This window comes from Arachis hypogaea, chromosome 12, assembly GCF_003086295.3.
Source record: "Arachis hypogaea cultivar Tifrunner chromosome 12, arahy.Tifrunner.gnm2.J5K5, whole genome shotgun sequence".
Taxonomy (NCBI): domain Eukaryota; kingdom Viridiplantae; phylum Streptophyta; class Magnoliopsida; order Fabales; family Fabaceae; genus Arachis; species Arachis hypogaea.
Window position 1 is genome coordinate 27436756 of NC_092047.1, and position 26558 is coordinate 27463313.

The 26558-nt window shown below is 32.0% G+C and overlaps 2 protein-coding genes across 2 annotated transcripts; both read left to right on the top strand.

Annotated features, from left to right (window-relative positions):
• Positions 1-10124: 10124 nt before the first annotated feature.
• On the top strand, positions 10125-13109 carry LOC140176677 (uncharacterized). The gene is made up of 3 exons (XM_072208213.1): positions 10125-10223; positions 10338-10341; positions 12241-13109. The coding sequence occupies exons 1-3, from the start codon at positions 10125-10127 to the stop codon at positions 13107-13109; spliced, it is 972 nt and encodes a 323-aa protein (XP_072064314.1).
• Positions 13110-21287: 8178 nt separating this feature from the next.
• Positions 21288-26148, top strand: LOC112729880 (trehalose-phosphate phosphatase A-like). Its single transcript, XM_072208214.1, has 11 exons — positions 21288-21310; positions 23491-23554; positions 23856-23915; positions 24808-24936; positions 25021-25077; positions 25171-25277; positions 25412-25487; positions 25595-25664; positions 25746-25816; positions 25914-26046; positions 26108-26148. Exons 1-11 carry the CDS (start codon positions 21288-21290, stop codon positions 26146-26148), a joined length of 831 nt encoding a protein of 276 aa, XP_072064315.1.
• Positions 26149-26558: the final 410 nt, after the last annotated feature.

The following is a 26558-nucleotide window of genomic DNA, read 5'->3' on the forward strand; positions in this document are numbered from 1 at the left end:
TCAAATGGACCCCTGTATTCACCACCATTATTTGCTCGAACACATTTTAATTTCCTTCCTGTTTCTCTTTCAACACTTGCATGAAAGTTCTTGAAGACACCGAGAACCTGATCTTTAGATTTCAAAACAAAAGTCCATATTCTTTTAGAGTAATCATCAATAGAAGTAACAAAGTATGATGCACCTAGTGTTTTAGCATCCATAGTGCATACATCAGTATGAACTAAATCTAGAACATGTAATCTCCTATGAGGTCCAGAATTATAAACTGATACTCTAGCATGATTTCTAACAAAACAATGAGTATAAGTATTTGATATTGTACCTTTCACTAGAAGTGAGTACTTTTTAGTTAAGACACTAAGTCCTTTCTCACTCAAGTTACTAAGACGCATATGCCACAAATCAGAGGAAGAATCATCAGCCACATTCACCTCTTCTTTGTACAACTTTGCTTGTAACCGATAAATAATAGTGAGACTATTATTTTCTTTGGCAAAAATAAGAGCCCCTTTGATAATCTTGCATTTTTTACTACCAAAAGAAGTATAATACCCCTCTTGATCTAATGCCTTCACTGAAAGTGAAATCAAATTAAACCGCATATCTGGCGCATGCCTAACCTTCTTCAATTGCAACTTGCATTCCATGTTGATTTCAAACCACACATCACCCATGCTAATAATATCACACATCTCTTTATCTCCCAATTCGATCTTGCCAAAATTTTTAACAATATAAGATGTGAAAAATTGACACCTCAGAGTGACATAACATGAGGTACCAAAGTCCATAATCCAAATAAAATCATCACAGACAAGATTAACATAATTTTTTATCATAGGTGATAAGAGCATCTTCATAAACAATAGAAACAGTTTCTTTATCACTATCTTTATTTTTGTCTTCGTTTTTTCTCCTTGATTGTTCTTTTTTCAAGAACCTACAATACCTCTTGATATACCTTGGCTTACCACAATGATGACAAAAAAAAACTCTTTTCTTAGCTTGTACTTTTATCTTGACTTATTTTGACTCTCTGACCAGTTAGAACTATGAGGTTTTCTACTTTGACTTCTTCCGCATGATTTTAAAACAAGTGCTTCTAAATGGGAGAAGGTATTGATCAAATCTCGCTTTCTTTTTCTGACTTCTTCATTCAACATGTTCTCTTTAACTATTGCCAACGTTAACTTTTTTTTTTTTTGGAGGTGAATAAGTCAGTCTCACAATCATAACTTTCTAACTATCAAACAAAGAACTCAGCAACAAAAAAACTTGCAACTCATCATTTAAGGCGATGTCGTTATTTATCAGTGAGTTCACAGTCTCCTAAAATATGTTCAGGTGCTTTGGCATAGATTTACCTTCATTTATATTTCATATTGACCAACTTCCTAATCAAGATTGCTTTGTTTTGCATATTCTTCCTCTCATATAAGTCCTTCAATTTTTTTCACATCAAAGCAACCGCCTTCTGACTCAACTTCTCCATTTAGTATCAAATTCGGTACCTTTGGAATTATACCCCTCCATAGGATCATACAAGTATATCTTCTATGAGGGTCTTCCAAATCGAGTAATTTTTGGAATTTAATTTTATCATATTTGCCCCTGAATATTTTTTTCATTTAATAAACACAAAAATAAACAACCAAAGCTCTGATACCACTTTGTTGGTAAAACTCGAGGTTTAGATAGAAACCTATCTAATAGTGGAACCATTAAAATAATTTTTCGACAATCTGTGCAATTAAATAGGCAACTCCATAGATACTCCAACAGCAAATATAATGGTAGAAATTAAATAATCAAATATCAATATTTTATCGTGAAAAAATCTCCTAAAGAGGGATAAGAAATCCACGGGACTTAGTCCAGTAAAAATTTTTCACTATCGAAATAATGGGTATACAATTAATCTTCCTAATACACTAGGGCATCTCAACTATAAAAAAAAAAACATCATCAAAACTGATGGAATCAACATAAACTCTCTAAAAAGTGGATATATCTCAAATCAAACAAAAGAAAAGACAATACAACTAGTAAGTTATATCCTAATGTTCGTCTTTATATCAAGAAAAACATACTAAAATTTCATAAAAAAAATGAACAAATTTACTAGTTCAATGAGATTAAAATAAAACTTCCTTTTCTCGTTTTTCTTCTTCTCTTTCTCGTTGCGCTCTCACTCTATTTCTTTCTTTCCTCGAATTGAATTACTCAATTTCTGTCCTTTTCTTTTTATTCTTCACGTGATTTAAGCTATTTCTTTTTTTTTTTTTAAAGTTGTGGATTCCACTTAAATTGAAAATACACCAACAATATTAAGACAAATCAATACTTAAAGTTAATTTTTCATTAATGTTCATAATGAATATTAACCAATATAATAATCTTTTAATAGTGAAACTTAGTTTCGAGACTTTAAAATAATTTCATATTATTTTTTAAGAATAAATTTAATACCAACAAATAAAACCATTTTAAATTGTTTTTAACAAAAATAACGTTTCATAATAGTATTTTTACCATCATAATAAATAGATTTCAAGAGCAAACTTATAGGTCATGTATAAATAAAAATAACAATATCTATTCCCTAATATTTATTCATTGTTTTTAATATTGAAAATAGTTAAACTTTTTATTTAAGCGTAGCGTTGTAGAACTTTTATAGTTACAATTACTGTTTGTTTTCGTTTAAAAAAAATGGTTCATACATTTTTATATATTACGACCCATGAAGAACACATGCACGGTGCACAATAGTGATTAATTAAATACAATTCATCAACTCATGTGACATTGTTTACCTACTATTATATCATAAAACGATCTACTTACGATTATAAGTAAATTAATATAACGTGAATCTTTTGTGGTGTTTTGTTCCCTCCTTTTATAGGTGGTATAAGTACGTAAAGTTCAGATTTAAAAAAATATCAAAAATAATATTTTATTTGTTAAAAATATTTGCAGATCAGATAAAACTTTGGATTTATTCAAAAAAAAAAAAAAACAAATAGAATATTTTATCATGTTGTAGCATTAACGGTGTCGTTTTAATTAAAAAAATATTAAAATTTATCTCTATTTCTATATGTTAAAATTTAATAGAATTAAATATTGAACTCACTTTTTATTTATACCTTAACATAAAAAATATTTAGTTCTTTTTTTTTTTGGTTATAGACTTAGATCGAATATCTTTTTGTTATCTGTAAATGTCGTATGACTATTTCGTGAATAAAATATTTGTTCGTGTCGAAAAAAATAGTATAACGTTATTATATTTTGTATGCTTATATATAATTATGTATATCTTCTATATATGTAGTTTATTTTTCACAAAATTAAATAAAAGTGTTAACATCTTTTTATAAATAATTAATTTTAATGCACTGATAATATAAATAGTTTTATATGGTCATTTAATCAAATTCATATATATTTATACTGTTAGTATATAAATATTAAATTCTTTTTATAAACATATAAATTAGAAATTAACAAGCACAAAACTAATATATAATGGCCATAGCAATCATCATGAATTTATCTACTACAAAGATTTGAGTTTTCATTAATTTGGCTGTGAATGATATCAATTTTTTAATTCTTTTTTTATGAACTAAATCGATTGCTTTTTGTGGTTAATTTATAGCAAAATTTATTTGATAAATTTTTAACTCAATTCAATTAGTTTTGAAAAACTAATATGGGTTCAATATTGTGTTTAGTTAAAGATTAAGTTTTAATTTAAAATAGTTTAAGGGAGTTAAATTATAATTATAAATCATTTAAATTCAATGTATTTAAACAATTTACTAATCAAATTCTGATTGATCTACTTTATCTTGGATTCTGAGACCATGTACCGGCTAAGAATAACCCAATTATGATATAATTTATGAAATTTTCTTCTTCTGAAAGAGGTTATCAACTTATCATTGTATTATTTTATAAAATGAAGTGTGTTATGCATAATATTTGTTACTTATTATTTTAATTCAAAGCCAGCATATATTTGATACTTAAAAAGTAACTTACTAATAAAGGTATCTAAAATTGAATTCTCATAAGACAAATCAAGTGAATTATGTTATCATAAAATAATAATAAAAAACATTTTCTAGTTTCTAATCTATTGAAATGGAAATCGTACGGTTAGAGTAGCAACAAAGCATGGTGATGTATATGACTATTTATTTAATTAGTGCTATTGAGAGACAGAGGATACAGCCGGATCTTGAAGGAAAAAATAAAATAAAAACCTTATTTTAATCTGAAAATAGGCATTATTATTATGTGAAAAGCACTGACGAAAGAACAATTTTAAATTTGTGTAGTGGACACATAGTCGTACCAGTTATCACCTATAGGTTTTGGCCAGGCGCTTCTATGTGGTGTCAATACAATAATAATATTTAATACCAACATATCAAGGCTTAATTTAATATCATATAAAAAATAATCCTGAAAGAAGTATGTTACCAAAACAAAACAAAATAAAAAGCACAGACATGAGTATCTTTAACGGTGAATTATATCCAACAAAAAATAGGTGAATTATAAAATAAAAATTAAGTTGCTTCAATTAAAAAAAAAAAAAAAACAGGACAACTATTTGAATATAACATATAAACACTTTCCATTGATGAGATAAATTTTCAATAGAGGAAAACCATCCTTTAAATTGAGAAAAATGAATAGAGTAATGTTATTTGTACCGTCAATTTGGTATCAAGTAAAACTCCAATTTAACTCTACAGGTGAGAAAGATGAGATAAGTAAAAGTGGATGAAAAATTATAATCTAATTAGTTATAAATTATATACGAGTTAATACTCAAGTAAATTTTTTAGTGTAAAAATAATTAATGGTTATAAATATTTATCTTTATTTTAATATTTTTTTTTCTATTTTTTATTTATACTTTATTGTGGAGATGTATATTCTTATAAAAACATCTTTACATGAAAATGATATTGTGTAAATCGTTAAATATTTCAGTTAAAAATATCAAATTATCTCAAAGTTCGCATAATTTCTAAATGATTTTAAAATTTGATAAATGTGCTCTCGAATTCGCCGGAGCACTTCTCCGACGAAAATATTGTTGAACTGGTCACCATATTTTATCGAGATGGCAGCATTCTTAAACTAATTACTTAGATGTCAATAATAATTAAATTAAAACAACAATAGCTGAAAAATCTCTAAATCACACTAAGTTTACTCTAATTTTTTCAAATTTTCCATCTCCAATGCATTCTCTCACTCTATAAATTCTAAAATATTGTCCTAAACCTGAAAAAATTTCTTAAACCGTAATTCAGCAAATTAAGATTGGAAACTTTCTTTGAATCCTAATCATCCCAAATTTACATATTAGAAAAAGAATTCGTCAATTCAAAAATTTAAATTGCTGAAAATTGTCAATTATAGATTAATTTATATTTAAAGAAGATTAATAATAATAAAACTCATCTAGAAGAGAAAGCAAACAGATTCATATACAAGAATTCAAAAATTTTGTTGAGGAAGCTCTTAATAATTACCACTTCTCTATCTCTTATCAACCTAAACAACAACACAAGTTTGAAGAAGTTGTAACTGATGAGAAAAAAAAAGTAAAAAGAAAGAAAAAGTTTTTGAACCCGAACCTGAACCTACCACAAAAACAAACAAAGAGGTCGAGAGAGGAGAAGAAATGAAAGAAACCGCAGTGGAAATTAAAGGTGGTGACTGTTTCATCCATTGATGGTGATAGTGCAAAAGCCATTGAAACTGTTGAAGAGATCGTTGTTACCATCTTTGTTTCAACAACGAGAAATTTACATCTACCGACACCAAAAATTTTGTAATAAGCCAAGGAGGACGTGTCATTGCCACCGGGAGAAGTATCCATTTTAGGAATAATTTTTAGAAAAATTTTAAAATTTGAAACAATTTTTCAAGATTCCAGAGAATGGGAGAGTATGTTAAGGAGGAGAGAGTGCGTTGGAGAGAGGAGATTTGGAAAAATTAAAGTAAATTTAGTTTGATTTGAGAAATTTCTAGCTATTGTTATTTTAATTTAATTATTAATTATACCTAAATAATTAGTTTAGAAATGTTACAATTTCAGTAAAATACGACGGCCAGCTCAACAGTATTCTCGTCAGAGATGTGCTTCGTTGAGTTTGAGGGCATGTTTGTCAAATTTTAAAATTATTTAAAAATTATTTTATCAATATCAAAAATCAGTTATCATTTTGTCAGCACCAAAATTTTTTGGATACTGATTTAATATTTACCTTTAATAGTAATAATTGATGTAATAATGATAATGAAAATAATATATAAGATAAGAGAGGGGCCTTGTATAGTTTCTTTTCCTTTCGGATGCGTACGAGGTACAACCCAAAAGAAGGGTCAAGATTGGCCTATCGCTCTTATAATTATAAACGGCCTTTGAAGCTCTTATAAGGCCATATTATTGGCAAACTTCGTATTAAAATATTAAATATTACGTATAATTCAATTGATGAGATATTCATATTATTCTACACCTAGATACTACAATAAAATACTTATATCATCTATATCTATAAGTGGAGGATGATCGGTACATAACATTTAAATTCACTTTGTTGACTTTTCTAAAATTAATTTGATTTTTAAATTTTTTCCATATGAAAAATTTTATAGGGATAATTTTTTGTTATTTCGTAGGTTTCTATAATAATAAACAAAAAATACAGAATTTGCATGCACACTAAAAGCTTTGAATATTTTATTAAATTTTTTATTGTTATGCTTTTAATTTTCAAATAGATTAACAAGATGCCTTCAGTTGTATGCGGTATTTGACTCGTACATTCTTTTTAGTTTTTTTTTTTTTTAAATAAAGAACAAAATTAACTAATCATTTTTTAACACAAGATTCCTTAACATTGAAAGAGTCATTGGGTTACATGTCAATAACATTGAAAAAGCTAAAACGGTGTTCAATTCGCTTCAGAATTTGGCAGCAAATTGCTATTTCTTGTAAAGGTGCTTCCGTAAGCCGACAAAAATGTGAGCTATGCTAGCTTAACTAATTAATTACAATTAAATAATGTCTAATAAAAGAGTAAATAATTCGATAATTTACATATTAAAAGCGAAAATAATGATGATAGTATTTGTGACAAGTTGCTAAATTCTTGAACGGTGAGAATTTTCGTGACAAAAATAATTGTGGCTAAATCCTGTTTTGTGGTAGTGATTTTTTTTTTCTTATGGTTAGTATAAAGTTTAAAGGTAAATTCTATGATATAGGAAGAAAGATTCTTTTATATTTGTATGTTTGTGTTGTTAAAAGAGTAGTGTGACAAGTATTTATAAAGAAAGTAGTTGAAGAGACAAAATTTAACATATTGCAAGTAAAATGTAGTGCATTTTGTCTTATACAGCATGTGAATGATGTATTGATTAAGTAGACTAATTGTATTTATGTTAATTAATTATTAAAGATAATATTGGGGCTTGTATAATTATTTTTTATCTTTAAATTTTTTGAATGTATGGTCTCTCTCCTTAAAAATATTAACTTTACACACAAAAATTTATTAATATTTGTTTATTTTAATATATATCTTTTTTCGTTTTTGATGATGACTTAGATATATTCAACTTCACAAATATAAAAATGTATCTACATAATTTAACCAACAAAAAAAACATACAACTTTACGTATTTACATACATTTAAATTAACGGTAATATTTATATATATTTAATTTAAATATTATATCAATATATCTGTCAATATTGCTCTGGATACATATAGATATTTATAAAAAAATATTATTCAAACACCACATATTCTTGACATCTTATAAAAATAGTTTGTTATTAATTATTTATATATTTAAATTATTTTTTAATTAATAAAATAAAAAATTATATTTAATTATTTAAAAAATATTGATGTCAAAACAGCATTTGTAATAATGCCATTTTTATGGTGTAGAAAGAGAGAATATATGTTTTGGGAGAGTTGATATTTTTTAAGAATAAAAATTGTAACGAGACTTTGCTCTTTGTTATAAAGGAAAATTAAAAATAAATTTAATGTTAATGCAGTTGCAGTGTTAGTATAAAATAATTTTATATCTATATCTAATGACGTAACACTATATTAACAAAAATAATTATTTTTTATATTGACTGTGTGAATTGTCATCCAAAAGACTAAATATAATTATACGACTGTGTAAAACATATTTTACACTGTCAATATATCAAAATTAAACTCACTAAAAATATGTGCACCCAAAATTAAACATGGTAGACACCAAGAAAAATATAAGAAAATATAGTCATTTTTTCGGTATTATATAGACACTATCTTGCACTACGCCAGGCACGGAGCATAGCAGCGAAGAATTGGAGGCCACACACCTCGCCGCTGCAAAACAAGATAGGGAAGCAGGACTCCTTCGCGTGCCACAACATCAGCGGCGACTCCATCACAAAACGCTGCCAGGTGAGGATCTAATCTTAAATCAATTTTTTGTTTTGCCCCCTTTTTTTCTTATAACCCTGAGTTGATTCCCCCCAAATTTGCAGAAAACCCGCGAAGAGTACTTGGTAGCCCGCGAAACACACCCATCGCTGCTATTCCGCGCCATTGCTGCCGATCCATCGCCTTCCCTCCCTCGTCGAGTGTTCCCTCTCATCCACAGCTCCTGAAACCCATAATCCCTCTTCCAAGGTGTGAGAAATCTCTCACCTCTGCGTTACCCTGCTCCTGTGGATTGTCGAGTCGCACAGCTGCCAACCGTGCCGCTCTCACCGGCGTCGAAGTTGAGCATCTCCTCCATCGCGCGTGAATCCGTCACATCGTCCTCCACCGTGCGCCAATCTGACCTAGTGCGGCCTCTCCCCTTTAACTGGTTCGTTCTTCTCCACTGATCTTTCCTTCTTGTTTTCAATCTTGGTTCAGAATTTTGAGCAAGAATTTGTCTATATCTTCTATTAATTGGGGTTAATTTCTGCTCTTTAGAGTTAGGAATTTGATTCTTGTGACTTGATCCACTATGGACAAGCTCGGATGGCTAATCCTTATTCTGTTTTTGTCATTACTTTAACTATTTGGACTCGTGAGAGTTGATGAGCTAGATAGCTAATTGAGTTAGATTCACTAACAGACTATAATTTTTTCTGTTAAAATATAATTTTAATTAGATTAATCATACATTTGTATATGATCAGCAATAATGAATTGCTCAAGGTTGACTGGTTCGAGTCATCAATAAAGCATGTCTTAATCTCATCCAATTGAACTGATTTTTAAAGATCCTGTGATTTTCAATCGATTGTTCATTTTTTCTTGTTTTCTCCCATTTTTCTTACGATCGATCATCTATTTTCCTCTTCTTTCTTAAACAGGCTTTAGTTAGTAGAATTTGAAGGGCAATCATGTGAGTTGAAATGAATCAATCAAGCATTAGTACGAGTTAAAAGAAAACTCTATTAGCCTCTAAACCCATACTGAACCCCCTCCCTATGCATGTTCCCTTTAAGGTAAAGATTCCTAGACTAATCTAGTTACAAGGTTTTGGATGAATCTTAATAAATATTGGCCAAATGGTTGTCATCATTTCCTCTTTTTTGGTCTCTTACACGTGATCTCTACTTTTAAGTTTACCAGTTAACCCTTTAAATTAATTTTTCTTTTCAGATAATTCATGAACATTAAACAAGCTTTATACATTTCCGACTGCCCCTAACAATACCATAATTCACTAGGCTAAACTCTCTCAGAATGATCACCTAACTAAGGTTTTGATTCATTTCTGTACCAACTAAAGAAAACTTGTGTAGAGAGTGTTACTTGTTTTATACATAGGTAGGATAATCTAATTAAACTAGACTAGATTAATAGATCTACAAGGTGAGTATAAAGCAGAATGTGATTTAAAAGATACATGCATTTGGTTTTTCGAGATTAAACAAGAAAGATGTATACTCTCATTATCTAGTGACATCTAATCTTAGCCATAGTCAAATAGGTAAGGACATAATCAAACAATAGAACTGTTAAAAGGTGAAATACACTAAAGCAAATTAGTTTCATAAGTAAAAAAATGACTTGGTCATGGATCGTGCTTCCCATTTTTGGAACTGGAATCGTTAAAGAAGATGGATTTAGGTGCGTGTATAGATTAAAACAAACAAATGCTAAGGTATTCATACTGATTTCCATTATGCTCTTTGTATCATACTAGCATCTATGATCTGCTTCGGAGCTTTGACAGTTGAACTTTGATATTTTTATTTTTCATATGCTGTGTTGCTAGTCGGGTATTTGTGCTTGACACCCTGGTAGTTTTTTAGAACAAATTTGTTCGAAAAGTTTACATCTGATAATTTAGATCCATCCAAATGGCTTTGATGGAACAATTTTAAATATGCTTGCTTAGTTGAATCTCTTTGAAGCTTGTACATATCATTTAACAATTTTTATTTTTCCTTGCTGCTTAGTTCCTAAGAAGGCTGCACTATCATAGTATTTCATTTATTGTGTCCAGTTCATTGAATTTATGAAAGCCCATTGATTGGATTTTCTATATATTGTGAACCTAGTTCTATTCCATGTTTTGCAGCATTTATGCATGTTATCATCTGATTGATGAATGAAATGTTAAAATCAAGAGGTGTTTCTAAGTTCTAAGAAACTTATAAACACGTGACTCTTTATCCCATCTTCCGTTTGTCTAATTAGTAACTATTATGATCAACCAAATGGTACAGAATATAGAAGTTGCATTTGTATTATTATTTATGTGAAATCAGGAAATAGCACTAAATTAATTTGTGCAGCTAGCTAGCTTAGCTGGTTTATGTATTAATTATTGGTAAAGAACTTGTTGTACAGAAGGGAGGATTTCTCTGCCTTTACAAGTAAGAACTTTAATGGTGTTATTATAGACTTTGCGTGTTTCATTGCAAATGAAGCCAAGATTACTTAAGAACTCTATTATATGCTTGATTACTTTTACGTTAATTAGTATTGTTATAGCATCCTCCTCCCATGGCTCATATCCAAACAAGGGTACCCTAATAATTCACTGTACTATATCCATTTGTAACAAGTTCTGGTTCCATGCATTCATAGCCATGCCATTTTTTTAGCTCATTTCTCAGAAATCAGATTTATTAGTATTAATTTTCTTTTTCGTCTTCCTTTTTTTTTCTAAGTAAAGAAAATATTGAATTTTTCTTTAGTCGATCATTGAAATTTGGAATCCACAAGCTAGATATATCAGTAAATAAATATATGATTTCCAATTTACTATTATTATTCCTCTCCTCTGAATAGATTATGAAAACCATTATATATTATCTATGTGTTGAGAAGAAGAACAATGAATACAAAGTAGGTGACTCAAAATTTTTCTCTTTTTTTTTTTTTCATTTGGGGTTATAACGTATGAAGCAAAATATATTTCACATGCTTGCATTTTTTGTTCCTTTTTATTTTATCCGACTCTTCTTGCCCTGCCATTTTTATTCATAGTTTTTTTGTTCTTTTTTATCTGAACCAATTATTTATACTTACACGGTAGAAGACAGGACAGGAAAACTATAATACGACTCTATTAGAACCATATCTAAAAACAATTTCAAGAATCTATTCCCTATATATAATAATTGTTTTCCTATATGTTTTGTTTTAATTGTTTTCTAAATCTAACTCTCAATCATGTGTTCTTTTTCTATTTTTAAGATATGTTGAAGATTTCTATTCTCTGTACATTATGATTGTTTAGTTATATTTGTTTTTTTAACTATTTTTTAATTCTAACATTTATTCCTTTGTTTTTTTTCATTTTTTTAAAGAATCTTTTCTTTATCTTTTCATTTTTTGGACTTGGAACCAGCTATTCTTTCTACTAGTAGTTTTTTATAAAGCACAGAATTTTGCAATGAGTAAGCCTCTTCCCCAGCACCTATTGTGTGCTATTTATTATTTGGGATGCTAGAAACCTTGTTTCTGTTTCCTATTTGTATTTTTCTGTTGCTCCCTACATGGTTTTGATTGAAATAAACTGTCGAGATTAACTCATATATTAGTTTCCCATTTCATAATTGTGATAAAATGTGATTGGTTCTTCTGACACAGCCTTTTTTTCTTAATTTTTTTTAGTTTTATGTCCTTATTTACTGTTTATTCATCCTATTAATGCCATTTAAATAAAGGCAACATTGATAAGAGTTGGATTAAAAAGCCACGAGATAGTGCAGAATATAGGGATGGTCTGAATAGATTCTTTGACTTCGCATTTGCCAATGCATCATCCGATGGGATGATACACTGCCCATGTCCGTTGTGTGGGTTTCGGTTTTTCCAAATTAGAGAGGATGCGTATGATCATCTTCTGATGAAATCCTTTCCCCCTAACTATACTTTTTGGTTACATCACGGTGAGAGGATCGTAGATGAGAGCTCCAGTGGTAGAGAAGATTCAGAGTCCACTGGAAACTCAGTAGATCAACTGCGTAACATGGTCCACGAGGTATTCAACTTTCCGGGACAACCGGGTGATGATGAAGACTCGATGAATGAACATTTGGGAGACGGTGTGGAAGAGTTGTCGTACTTATCTGATGAACCTAGCCGCGAGGCTCGTGTCCTTCATGACTTTCTTGAAGATGGCGAGCAGGAATTATTTTTGGGATGCTCAAGTTTCTCGAAGTTGTCCTTCTTGGTGAGGCTATACCATATAAAGTGCATGTGCGGAGTGAGCAACAAGGCTTTTGGTTTGATTCTAGAGCTATTGGGAGACGCCTTTGAGCATGCAAAGATTCCGAAGACCTTTCACGATGCTAGGAGGATTGTAAGGAAGCTCAGTATTGAGTACAAGAAGATAGATGCATGTCCAAATGACTGCATGCTATACCAGGGCTCCGACCAAGACCTGTCTAGAAGCAAACGATGTGGAGCATCCAGGTGGAAGCAAAAGACCCGGAGGAATCCTTTAGTAAGGATCAACATCGTCGCCAAGAAGAATGGGAAACCTCAGGCGGCAAAGGTTTTACATTACTTTCCTCTAATTCCACGGTTGTAGCGATTATTCATGTCCAGCAAGACAGCCGTGGAGATGTTGTGGCATAAGAGAGGAACCAACTCTGACGGTTCTTTGAGGTATCCCAGAGACGGCGAGGCCTGGAGAGCATTTGATAGGAGATACACTAATTTTTCTGGTGATCCGTGCAGTGTTCGCTTAGCCCTGGCCAGTGATGGCTTCAATCCTTATGGAAATCTTAGTTCAAAGTACTCAATATGGCCAGTGATTCTTATTCCGTACAACTTACCCCCTAGGATTTGTATGAAACAAACCAACTTTATTCTCTCCATGATTATTCCCAGCCCTAAAATGCCTGGCAATGACATAGATGTCTACCTACAGTCCCTGATCGATGAGTTGAAGTAGTTGTGGACCGGTGTTGATACGTACGATGCCAGTGAGAAGAAAACATTCAAGATGCATGCTGCATTGATGTGGACTATCAGCGATTTTCTTGGCTTGAGCAACTTATCTGGCTAGAATACATACGGCGGGAGAGCTTGCCCTACGTGCAATTTGGACGCCGAGACTAGGCGACTCACCTTCAGTCAGAAATGGTGTTATATGGGTCATCGTCGCTTCTTGAGTCACGATCACAGATATAGACAGGACTGGAGTAGATTTTATGGCAACGTAGATGATAGATCCCCACCTGTCAAATTGACTGACAGGGATATCTTGAGACAGTTGGATGGTGTGCCCATCTCACATGGCAAGGTGCAGGCGATGGGCAGTAAAAGAAGGCGCAGACAACATACCGTGGTGCAAGACGAGTCTCCCTAGAAAAAGAGGAGTATATGCTTTGAGCTCCCATACTAGGAGAACAACGAATTACGTCATAACCTTGACGTGATGCACATAGAGAAGAATGTGTGCGACAACATTGTTTTCACCATGTTGAACGAGAGTGGTAAATCCAAAGACCACCTAAAAGCAAGAAAAGATCTCCAGTTGATGGGAATTAGGCATAATATGTGGCCACTTGAAGGTGGAAAGTATCCCTCTGCAGTCTTTACCATGTCAAATCCACAGAAGGATGTCTTACTTAGGACCATCAAGAATGTGGTCTTTCCACACGGGTACTCTAGCAACATCTCTCGCTGTGTTGATTTAAAACAGCGCAAGTTATCGGGCTTGAAGAGTCATGATTGCCACATTATAATGGAACATCTCCTGCCAATTACGTCAAAACATGTATTTCCCACCCCAGTGTCTGCCGTCCTGGCTGAGTTATCGGCCTTTTTCTGGCTAATATGCAGTAAATCCATAGATCCTCAGCAACTTCTTTTCCTTCAGGATCGTGTGGTCCGTACTCTATGCCACATGGAGATAATATTTCCACCTTCATTCTTCACAGTCATAGTTCATCTAATGGTGCATTTGGTCGAGGAGGTACGCCTCGGTGGCCCAGTGCATTACCGGTGGATGTACCCAATTGAGAGGTAAAGATCTAAATAAGCCTTCTCGACTTGTTTTATTAAGCTAGCTGTCATCTAGTAATTTACCTGTTATGTTCTCGAAGGTACCTATGTCGTCTCAAGCAGTACGTGCGTAATAGGGCACAACCGGAAGGATCGATTGCAGAGGGCTACTTATCCGAGGAGATTCTCACATTCTGTTCAAGATACATAGATAATGTCGAGACTAGGATCAACTGACTAACGCGAGTTGACGATCGGCCGAATGATGCTCCGCTGAGCAAGGTTGCCAGCATGTTCCCAGTGGTTGGAAAGGCGGTCGAAGCTGCCTCATTTTTTACTCCAACAGCAACCAAAAACTTCAAGCACACCGTCATATGCTGATCAATTACATTGCTGTAGAGAAATTCTTGGAGTAAGTATAGAGCCTGAGTTAACAAATTTTACGGCGAGCCAATATGGTATTGATATTATTGAACTTGAACTAACTTTTTGTTCGCATAGTGAGTACAGAGCCATCGCAAAGAGAAAACTACAAAATAAAATAAGGTCCCAGTCTCACATAGATAGTGTTGTGCACAGAGAAGTTCCCAACTGGTTCAGGCATGAGGTAATCCATAATATCTCAGGATCCAACTCCCCTTTGATGCTTTCTTGCCTCTAGTGGTTCAATGCCAGGTCCCATTTGGAAGCACCATTCATTCGAACAAGTTGCAGTGGCTTGCCTGCGGTCCCCTTACCCAAGCCAGACGCTTTCAGGCTTACAACATCAATGGATTTAAATTTAGAACCATGTCGAGGAAGGAAGGGATGAAAACACAGAATAGCAGGGTGTATGTCACTTCCGATACTAGAAGTTATGCAAGCAAACGGGATGCTAATGTTACTGTCAGCGGTGTGTCATATTACGGTAGATTAGTAGACATCATCGAGCTAAATTACCGTGGTCAATTCACTGTAGTCTTGTTCAAGTGTATTTGGGAAGACACCACGTCGGGCAGAGGCATACGACAAAACATGTTAGGCCACACCTGTGTCAATTTTGCCACTCTGATTCACACCGGTGATCGAGAGGACGATGAGCCATACATCTTAACATCTGAGGCGCGTCTTGTGTTCTACGTGGAGGATGATGTTGACAATAGATGGAGTGTAGTAGTCCATGTGAAGCCAAGAGATTTGTTTGAAATGGGTGAAGATTACGAACATTGTGAGATCGACCTTCATCCCCAATCTTGTATGACTAGCTTACCCGAATTTGATGTTGAAGGCCTGCGGTTGACACGAGACGGTGATATAGAAGAATCCACTAATGAAGGCATTGAAAATTGTGATGAGGCCGTCGATTCATAATTACGTTTATGTGTCATGCATTTAGCTTATATTAATATGAGATTCTGCATAGATATTACTATCATGCTTCACTAATGATTTTGTCCTTCTTGTATTTTAGTCATATCAATAGACAATAGATTGAATTGATTGAGTTATTTTAGATATTTTAAAACCTTTTATCTCATAAAAAGCTCTATTATCTAACTGGTTTTTTAGAATGCTCTAACCTCTTCTACAAGTCTTCATGTAATCACATGTTTATATTGTCTTTGTACATTCTTTCTGTGTCTGTGGCATATCAGGGAAATTAGAGAGTCGAGACTTCTTCTTGGTCTGTAAAAGCTACTGGTTCGTAGAGAAGATGATAGATGCGTCCCCATTCTCTTCATTGGACCATGCAACATCCTTTTCAAGGGAGTTGTGGTTCAAAGAGTCTCGTATACAATCATGGCTGGATGCATTCTCTGGACATAAACACCTCACTCGAGCCATTCGCCATGCGCCAGCTTCAATGATAAAGGTTTGATTGCTGTTGTCCAAACCAATTTAAACTCCCTTTTCATGTTTCTAGATGAAACACGACATAGATTTCATTTGATTATGTTAAACATTTTAGGAGTTGCATCAATGGGACCGAAGGTACATTGCTAAGTTTAGATTTGAGTTCACAACAAGTACGGACACGTGCTTCTCACAGAAAATACTCGATGAGGTGAAGGTAAATGTGCATGTCTTTATGCTTGTATGTATCTATGTGTTTGTAAGTTGCTGTTTTCGGATGATTATAGATGAAAATCAATTTCATGGTTAGCCTTTTTGTTTCATGTGATGTCCGCTGATGCTAGTTGTGGTTGATAATTTGATGTAAATTTTTCAATTTGTTCGGTCCTAAATGTGGTTACATGAGAGTCAAATCTATGTTTTTAGATAAAAGTTTGAAAAAGTATTTAGTTAACATAAATTCAATTTTTTGATCAAGTTATTTAATCAAAAACTAAATTTTTTGTGAAATTAAAATGATAATTTATTCACAAAAAATACTAGATGGATACTGAGATTTCCATCACAATAGTCTCGATGAGACAGAAGAAAGCTAACAGCGGCCCCAATTCTAAACTACTTTACCATATAGAGATGCAATATAACAATACAGAGATACAATATAAGACAAATGGGGAGTATATATCATGCTTTTATGACTTATGAAATTGGTTGAAACCATGGTGGTAGACATGCAGTTTATTTTTTTTATTTGTGAGTGGAAGTATAATAACAGTATTATCCTGATGTTCTTGAATTTGACTATTTGAACCATCATGGATGCTTTGTATACTATCAAGGCTTAAAATGCATTGTGAGACTATATGTTGTAGAATTTATGGTTGCTTATGAGCCTGGCTTTCACCCTGTATAGTGAGAAAACGATTTGTTGTTGGTGTCATTGCTACGAGCTCTGCCAACTCCGTATATCATTGCTATTGGAGTCCCACCTTATGAAATAGTTAATGGGCAAAATAAGAGTAAAGGGAAGGGCAAAATTTGGGAGGAAAAGTCTGTTGCTGAGTGGTTCAGATACATGGCAGAACATAGAATTTTTTATATAGAAAGATCACAAAAGTAGTTTTATACAGTTGAGGGCTCTAACTCTCCTCATTGTATTTGATTAACTAGCCACAGAATCTTAATTTCCAGGGTTCTTTAGCACCTTTCTGAGAATCCTCAAACTTTCGTCCACATTTGGATGTTAGAAGAGAAAAAAGAAACTATTCAGAAATTTCCAATAAAACATACCACTAAATTTTAATTTATTTCCTTATGGGCTATGGCATTCCCATGTTGTCATTTTTCTGAGGTAGGTTTGTTATTAAGATGGTAGGTCTTATTAACTATGCAATATGTGTGTGTTTCTCAATATACGATTCTTATGATGTATATATAATAACAACAACTACTTATCTTTTTTGATATTGGAAATGCTCAGCTATCTTAGCATCCCTTATCTAGTCTTTGAAGTCTAATTAACATCATTTGACCCGTGAAGTGGCATCTTTATTTGGCCTTTAAGACCTGCTTTTATAGTTAATTGAGACGAACTCCTGTAGCAGCAAAATTTTCGAGTTGTGTCAAGATGTTCCAAAAGCCAAAGATTATAAAAATATTTAGTTTTTTGTTGAATCTCCAACTCTTGTTTAGTTCCATATTCATGAAACCCCTTTTTGTGCAGGCACGCTATGAAAATACTCTTGTCGTTGAACTGGATATTGCAGCACGAGAGGAATTTAAACTCATAGAACATGGACTTGCACGACTATGGGAACGTAAGAAAGACAACTTTTTAGCTGTTGATGTCATAAGATTATGTTCACACACTAATTCATCTTATTGTGGGCTGATTTGGCTATGATGCACCTCTTAGGGATATCTCGATCCAGATTCAGGAGGCATCTGAAGACCTGGGAGAGGTGGTTCCAGATTCAATGGAGAAAGATGACATTGTTTCCTCATATGGCTTTGATGAGGCTGATTCTACTGGACGAGAGACCTCGATTCTGTCATATGACCTTAATAAAATGCCAAAAGAGAATGAATATCCCTATAGTGGAATGTCTCTTGAGAAGAAGAATGCGTGGCACTTGGCTATGTGGGCGACGCGATACTTGAAACCTTGAGGATAGTGCAATGGTTTAATTGAAGAATTTTTAGTCAAGTTTATAACGAATGTGTCAAGGTAAAACTCAAAATATCCACTTTGAATTAAATATGCTTTTTTTTTTCAATTTGTGACAAATTGTGTTATCTATGTAGCAAATTTTTCACTTTGATGAAGATAGCGAAGGAATTATCAAGAAAAATATTTTGAAAAGTATGGAGAAGCCTTGGAAAGAAACAAGGCTGAGGTTGTATAATGCTTTTTACAAGCCAACATTCATGACTGAACAAAATAATGAGCATCGTCAGCCGGGAATTGATCGAGAACATTGGAGATGGTTCCTTGACTATCGCGCCAAGGCTGAGACGAAGGTAATCTAATTTATCATTGGTATATAAAATAAAAATAAAAAATGAAATGAATTTAATCTTTTTATCCTGTTTGTCTAAAAGAGTACAGTTTTTTATAGATTAGAACAGGTCATTATTGATCATAATAATAATCGATGTATTTGTGAAACTAACTATATATAGGAAAGGAACTAATCAAAAGATAGATTAGAAATAAGTAAGGTTCATGTCTCTGACTTTTATTTAGATGCTAACTGAAAATTCTAGTACTTGAATTGAAGCATGTAAAGATAAATGATTAAGGTGCCAAATAGTTTTCTTGGTCAGCCAGAAAAAGAAAACCAGATTAAAAGGTGGATGGAACATACATAGACTGCATACAAAGTTGACCTTATAATAATTACCAAGCCACTTGTTCATACACAACAAAACAATTTATGTTGCATTGAGTATTTTTAAATCAGTTCCTAATCTCCTGTTGTCTCTGATGGACCAATAGGAGAAGTGCCAGAAAAACACAAAAAATTGATCAAAGCAACTATATACCCACACTGGCGGTTCAAAAAGCTTCGCACGGTGGATGGAAGAAGAGGTACTTCACTTTTTCATTCACTATTTGGACTATCTCTATGAATTAATTTAATTGATTTTGTGGAATACGGTAATGACAAAAACTTTGTCCTTACAATCGGAACAACAAGGGAGGAGAGTCGGTAGAGGAAAGTTATGGATCACAGTGCACAAAAAAAAAGATGGTTCCTATATCAATGATGAAGCAAGAGCAATCGGTGTAAGTACTACTTGTTAGACTTTGTCGTTAAAATTATCGTCTCACATAAGGTACTTGTTTACTTCTACATTAAATGATATATGATATTTTCTTAATTTTATTGTGGCATTTACAAAACGATATATGATCGACAAACATTCATATTTGATTCTGTGTAATTTTTAGATTTCATACATTTTTGGCACCATGTTGATTATAATTTATATAAGCTTTATTGATAGAGCAAAATTGTATTATTTGTGTTATTTGTAAACCTAGATGAATGGATTTAGTTTACGAAGATTACGGCAGATTTTGACATAGGAGGTTATATTTGATGTGCAGATTAAGTAACCTCAGGAGTAATTCGAGTGCATGATGATATGCTTATGGTTTAATTTCATCTGTGATTTCATTGATTTGTGGATAACAGTTCGTTAGTTATTGCTGTACATAAAATATATGCTACATAATACAGTTGTTAGTTAAGCATTAAAAAGACACGTCCTACATTGCATGAGATTTAAATCCTTAAGTAGAGTTTCACATTTCTTAGGAAAATTCTCTTTTTGTTATGTTTGACATAATTCAGTTTCACTTATCCTTTATTTCTTTTTTAAGTGGTTGGCATCACGTGAAACAGATGCTCTTATTTGGTTGTTTTATGTTGTTATCTCTTGAGACCAATTTTTTTCGAACATATTTGTGTCTTTTTTACTGTGATGAAAGTGATATAGTTAATCATCCTGTTTGGTGTGTTATTGAGATGCGATGGACCTATCAACAAAATGATTGTATTTGCTAATTTGTGTCTGTAGAAAAGAATTGAGGAGATTGAGCAACAAGATAAGTCTTCTAGGGTGTTGTCTTAAAGTGATTCCATTGCTCAGGTTTTCGAAAAAGAGAAACCGGGTAGAGTACGTGGTGTGGGTTTCGGACCGACTCCTACTCAACTCTTCGATCCGAATTCACATGCGCCTGGCAACGGAGTCCAACTAGAGGAGACCCAGAGGAAGCTGATTGAACTGCAGGCAGAGCTGGAAGGCGAGAAGTTGAAGAGGAAGGTGATGGAGGATGAGGCAGCAGTAGAGAAGAAAAGGATGAAGGCGATGGAGAGTGCTCTGATTTATCTATTTCAGCGGCAAGGTGAGGAGCTGCCACTAGACATCGCTGCAGGGATGAGTTTCGTGGAATGATAGAGTGATAAAAGTATATTAGGATTGGAGACATTTAGGATTGCCTTAAACATTTTTGTTGAATTATTAGACTATACAACTCTTTACAAGAGATTTGTTTTCTTCGTATTTTAATAAATATGTTATTTTGTTTAGCAGATAATTTTTTTGATTTTGCCACAAGTATAGATTCTAAGGTTGAAAATATTCACTCTTAAAATAATAAAAAATCTAAAAAAACAATTTAATTCTATAATATTTAAAATTATTTATACATATTTTCTTGAAAACCTAAATTTTTTTATTATTCTTAAATTAGCGGCGGTTTTAAACCGCCAAAACGTGACTTAAAAATTAAAAAATTTGTTACATCTGGCGGCGGTTTGCAACCGCCGGTAATTGTGCCCGAAACTATAGTACCATTTAGCGGCGGTTCTGAACCGCCGCTAAACGTGTGCCAACTTGAACATATCGGTTTACAATGTGGCGGTTTGAAAACCGCCGGTAAACATGAAGCAAATCGTGTCAGTCTCATTTGGCGGCGGTTTTCTACTCTTGCGGCGCAAAATTTTGATTTAGAGGCAGTTATACCAGCGGTTGCTGAAAACCGTCGCCAAACTCAATCCCGACGCCCATAACTAGGGTGATCCACTAAACCGCTGGCCTTTGATTTTGCGGCGGTTTAAAACCACCGCTAATCAGAAAGAAAACTGCCGGAATTTTGCGCCTCTCTTGTAGTGTTATTATTTTGTTTGCATTAAAATATCCATTTACAGTTGTTTAAAAAAATAATTAAAAGAAAATTTCAAATACTTTTAATAATTGATATTCCAAAAAAAAAATTGTCTAAAAAAATATTAAATACTCCAAATTATTATTGGAATATTTTAGATGCAACCTATTATTTATAATTAAATTATTAATTTTTTACAATGAATAAACTATGTTATTGAGTGAATATTTAATATTTGTTATTTTATTAAACGAAAAAAGTATGTCTGAACAGATTTAACAAAACTATATGATTAGTTTCTCTTTGAGACGATAGAGGTGTGTTGAACAAGGATGATAATTTTTCCAATATATATTATACATTCATTAATTTAATTTAAAATAAATATTAATAAATTTTTGTGCGTAAAAATTAATTTTTCAAATGATATTTATTATGTAAATAAAAGTAATTAATTGAATTTTTTTTCAAGTAACATGAGTTGGAAGAAAAATTATTAGCTTAGATTTCTTTTTATATTAACTTTAGGTTAGATTTATTGGTTCAAAAATTTTCTTTTGAGTTGTTACTATGATATGGGAAGAGAGAGTGTACATTTAAAAAGTCCAAAAATAGAAAAAAATCATACCAGACCCAACATTATCTTTAATAACTAATTAACATAAATATAGTTAGCCTATTTAATCAATACATCATTCACATATTACATAAGACAAAATACACTATATTTTACCTAAAACATGTTAAACCTTGTCTCTTCAACTACTCTCTTTCTAAATACTTGTCACACTACCCTTTTGACAACACAAATATATAAGTGTAGAAGAATCTTTCTTTCTATACCATAGAATTCACCAAGTTTAAAACCTTTCGTTATTTGATTATTGCAACATTATACAAAAATCTAATGCTTCTAATAATTTTTAAATTTAGTTTTTTTTTTTCATTTTAATATTTTTATCGATAATGTTGATATTTCTTGTAGTGATTAATATTTCGTGACCTATCTATTTATTTACTTAATATATTAAAACTGGATTTTCTCTCAACTAATGAAAGTGAGGTGTCAATTTTTCATGAATCCATTTTTCCTCTAAAATGAATGTACTATTCTCTCTTCTAAATTATTTTAGAAAAATATTTTTATTATAATTATATTATAATTAGCATTTAATGAATGATACATAATTATACTAATTTAGGGAAATATCGTTATTCTAATTATATAAAATCAATATTTAATACATTATTAAAGTACTTATCAATTATCAATCGAAAATATAATAATAATAATAATAATAATAATAATAATAATAATAATAATAATAATAATAATAATAATAATAATAATAATAATAATAATAATTATTATTATTATTATTATTATTATTATTATTATTATTATTATTATTATTATTATTATTATTATGCACTACAAGAAATTGTCTAATTATCGACGCTAAAAATCGACGTCCAGATTTTTCGTCAATAATTTTCGACGGCTTGTCGTCGATAAAATGAAAAAGAAATTATTAAAAATAAAATATTAAAATCGACGACCATGTCGTCTATTATTTTGGCAACCTTCTAACACCTTAATTTTATCGTTACATTATCGACGAAATGGTGGGCAAAATTTTTTTCATTAAAATCGATGGCTGGTTGTCTATTTTAATAATTATAATGTCGACAGCTTTTACCATCGATAAATTTAGATGATTGAGATTTCTTTCTAAAATTGGATAAACGGTGTAGATTTATTATATAAATTAGACGGCTAAAGTGTTGATTTTTATTTTAATTAAAATCGACAAAACTCCCCCGCCAAGCCTGCCACCGCGCCATACTCTTCATGTAAGTTCCTCTCTCTCTCTCGCACACTCTCTCTCTCTCTATCACTCTATCACATTGTGATTTGTGAATCTGCATGTAAGTTCTTCTTCTTTCACAGATTCGTGTTTGCAACATCTTTGCCAGTCGCCGTCGCTATGAGCCCGTCGCCATCACAGCTTCTTGTAAGTTCCTTTCTATCTCTTTCTGATTATTATATTTATTTTTCAGTTTTTGTATCTACTATTGTCATCATGGAATTTTGAATTTGCGCTTGTCAATAACAATCGCATCAATATTACTGAAACCTAGTTATCATAATCAATTCTTCTTGATTTGGACATTCGATTTACCTATTTTTCATCTTTTTTGCTGATCAATGTGGTTTGGTAGGGTTTCTATTTGATTTGAAATTTGTTTTGGTGAATTTATTCTTTAGATTTACCAGCTTGTTGTTTATTTTGCTGTTGTTAATGTGGAATCTAGAAACAAGAATCAGAACAGTTTCGGCAATGGAAAGCTTCTAGAGAGAAAGAATTTCTACAAGTATGTCAAGCTTCCTCATTTTTTCATGATTTTGTTTAATTTGTTCACAATACTTTCAACTAACTTAAGGTGATAAAAGTTTGCTATTTTTTCTTCAAAATAACATAATCAATATTACTAAATGCCACTCTTACCTTAGAATGCAATTTCAAGCGATTTGATGTGATTTTGGGTATTGGTGCATTTTTAAACAAAAAAGGACTTTCTTCTTGTGTCTATTTTGGCCATAGCCATGTTGAATTTGTTTTTTCAGGCAATCTGATAACAGAAAGCGGTAAACATAATTTAAAAATAGTATTCATGTAACCTTATGTTTTATGGAAAAAAGCATGATCTTTTGGTATTTCCACTGAGAAATTGGTTTAGATTATTTGTGTGTTGATGAAACCAACTTTTTAAATTTCTCTTAAATTTGTCTAGAGGAAGAGGTGCATCAACTTTAGAGAGGAAAGAAGATGGCTACACTTTTTGATATTGCGCTAGCAACTGCCATAAACATTTTGAGTGCATTTATTTTATTTGTTGCCTTTGCTATTCTGAGGCTTCAACCTTTTAATGATTGAGTTTACTTCCCAAAATGGTATCTGAAGGGGTTAAGAACAGATCTCGTACATGGAGGAACTTTAATGCGCAACCTTAATTACCGGGAAAAGCTAAATTGCTTTACATGAATATATATGCTCTAGATATTGTGATTACCTATTCAGTTAAATTGCATTGAGTCTTGTGTTTTACTAAAGATTTTGCTCTCTATTTTAGGTTTTGAGCACACAGAGTAATTGCTTATGAATTTACCTTCTTGACATGCTTTACATGAACTGAATATTGTATTAGCTTTATTTCTTGATATGTTGGTATTGATTTTAACTTTTATTTCACCCTATTGGCTCAGGTATATGAATTTATAGGACTAACAGAACTCTATTATGCTGGTAGTCATGTTATGGACATCATTGGTCCTGTCAGGCAGGCTGTACCTGATAACCACCCTAATTGCACCATTAGGTCTACTGGTAATGAGGTTTTGTAGTCCATATGTACTAATCTCATTTTTCTTCTCAAGCTTTCTTATAAATAGTTTTCATGATTATCTTTAACATGACAGGGTAAGGAAGTTAATTTATTCCAACCTGCTGCTGAGTTCTTGCCCCTGATTGATGAGGTATGCATATTTCAAAAATACCATCATTATTTGCATTTTGGTTTTTTTTACTTTGTTAAGATGCTATATCCTGATTGGATTTTGTTTTGACAGGTGTTTGAATCTCTTGTTGAGAGTACAAAAGATATTAAAGGAGCAAAAGTTGAAAACAATAAATTTTGTGTGTGTGTACATTACCGCAATGTAGATGATAAGGTACAGTCTCTCGTCCTCTAATGAGATAGACCACAGTTAGCAGTATCATTACATGATAATGGAGCATCATTTCTGCTTAATTATTTTGCTCTTCCAGAGACTTGTTAATAATTTTCTTCTCTCAATTTAATATGCAAAGTTGGGATTTGGTGGGGCAGATTGTCCATGATATTCTGAAGGGCTATCCACGTTTTCAACTAACTCATGGGCGCAAGGTATATCTTTGAGTGAATCTTTCTACTCTTGCTTTGGGGGATTTAACTGTGACGGATCTTTGGGATGGAGTTTTCTTCGTCGTAATGTCTACTTCACTATTTTTCAGGTCTTAGAGGTCCACCCAATGATTGACTGGGATAAGGGAAAAGCAGTCACGTTTTTGCTCGCGTCACTTGGTGAGTTCTATCCCCTTTCTTGAAAATCAAAGTTCTTTGTTTTCACATTAATAACTGATATAAAAATTTATCATTTTTCAGGGCTTAGCAATTGTGATGATGTGTTTCCTATATATATTGGAGATGACAGAACAGATGAAGATACATTTAAGGTAATAATGAGCGCTTTTATGTCCACCTTTCTTTTCCATTTACTCTGGTGGTTTGGTTGAATAGTGATCTAAAATGAATTCATTTTTATTCTAACAGGTTTTGAGGGAGGAAAATAAAGGTTATGGGATCTTGGTGTCTTCAGCGCCAAAAGAAAGCAATGCAGTTTACTCTCTCCGTGATCCATCAGAGGTACTTCTTATATTCTTCGTGATGTTCTGCTGCTGCACTTGTTTTGCTTGCAAATGTTGTCTTAGATCTTGAGTTGTGATTCATTTGTTATGTGTTTGCAGGTATGGAAGTCAAGCCCCCTAAAAAGCCTTTTATAGTGTAAAGAGTTGAATTATACTCTAATATATACTATAAACTATCATTTTAAATATTTAAAAGTTTATTTATCTTGTTATCTTTTGTATAAATTTTATTTTGATATTTAAAATTTTATTTGTATTAATTGTTTACTATTTTTCAAATAAAAAATAATTAAAAAAATGTGGCTATTAAAATTGATGGTAAAGTTGTCGCTTTTTAAATTTAAAATAGACAAAAGAAAAAAAAATATAGACAACGAACTTGTCAATATTTTAATAATTAAATCGACGGCTCTTTTGTCGATTTTATTGAATTAAATATCGACGAAAACAATATCGATTTTATATAATAATATCGACGGCAAAACTGTCGATTTTATTAATTAGGTAAAATTCTCAAATTCATATTATAAACGAGAAGATTGTCGATTTT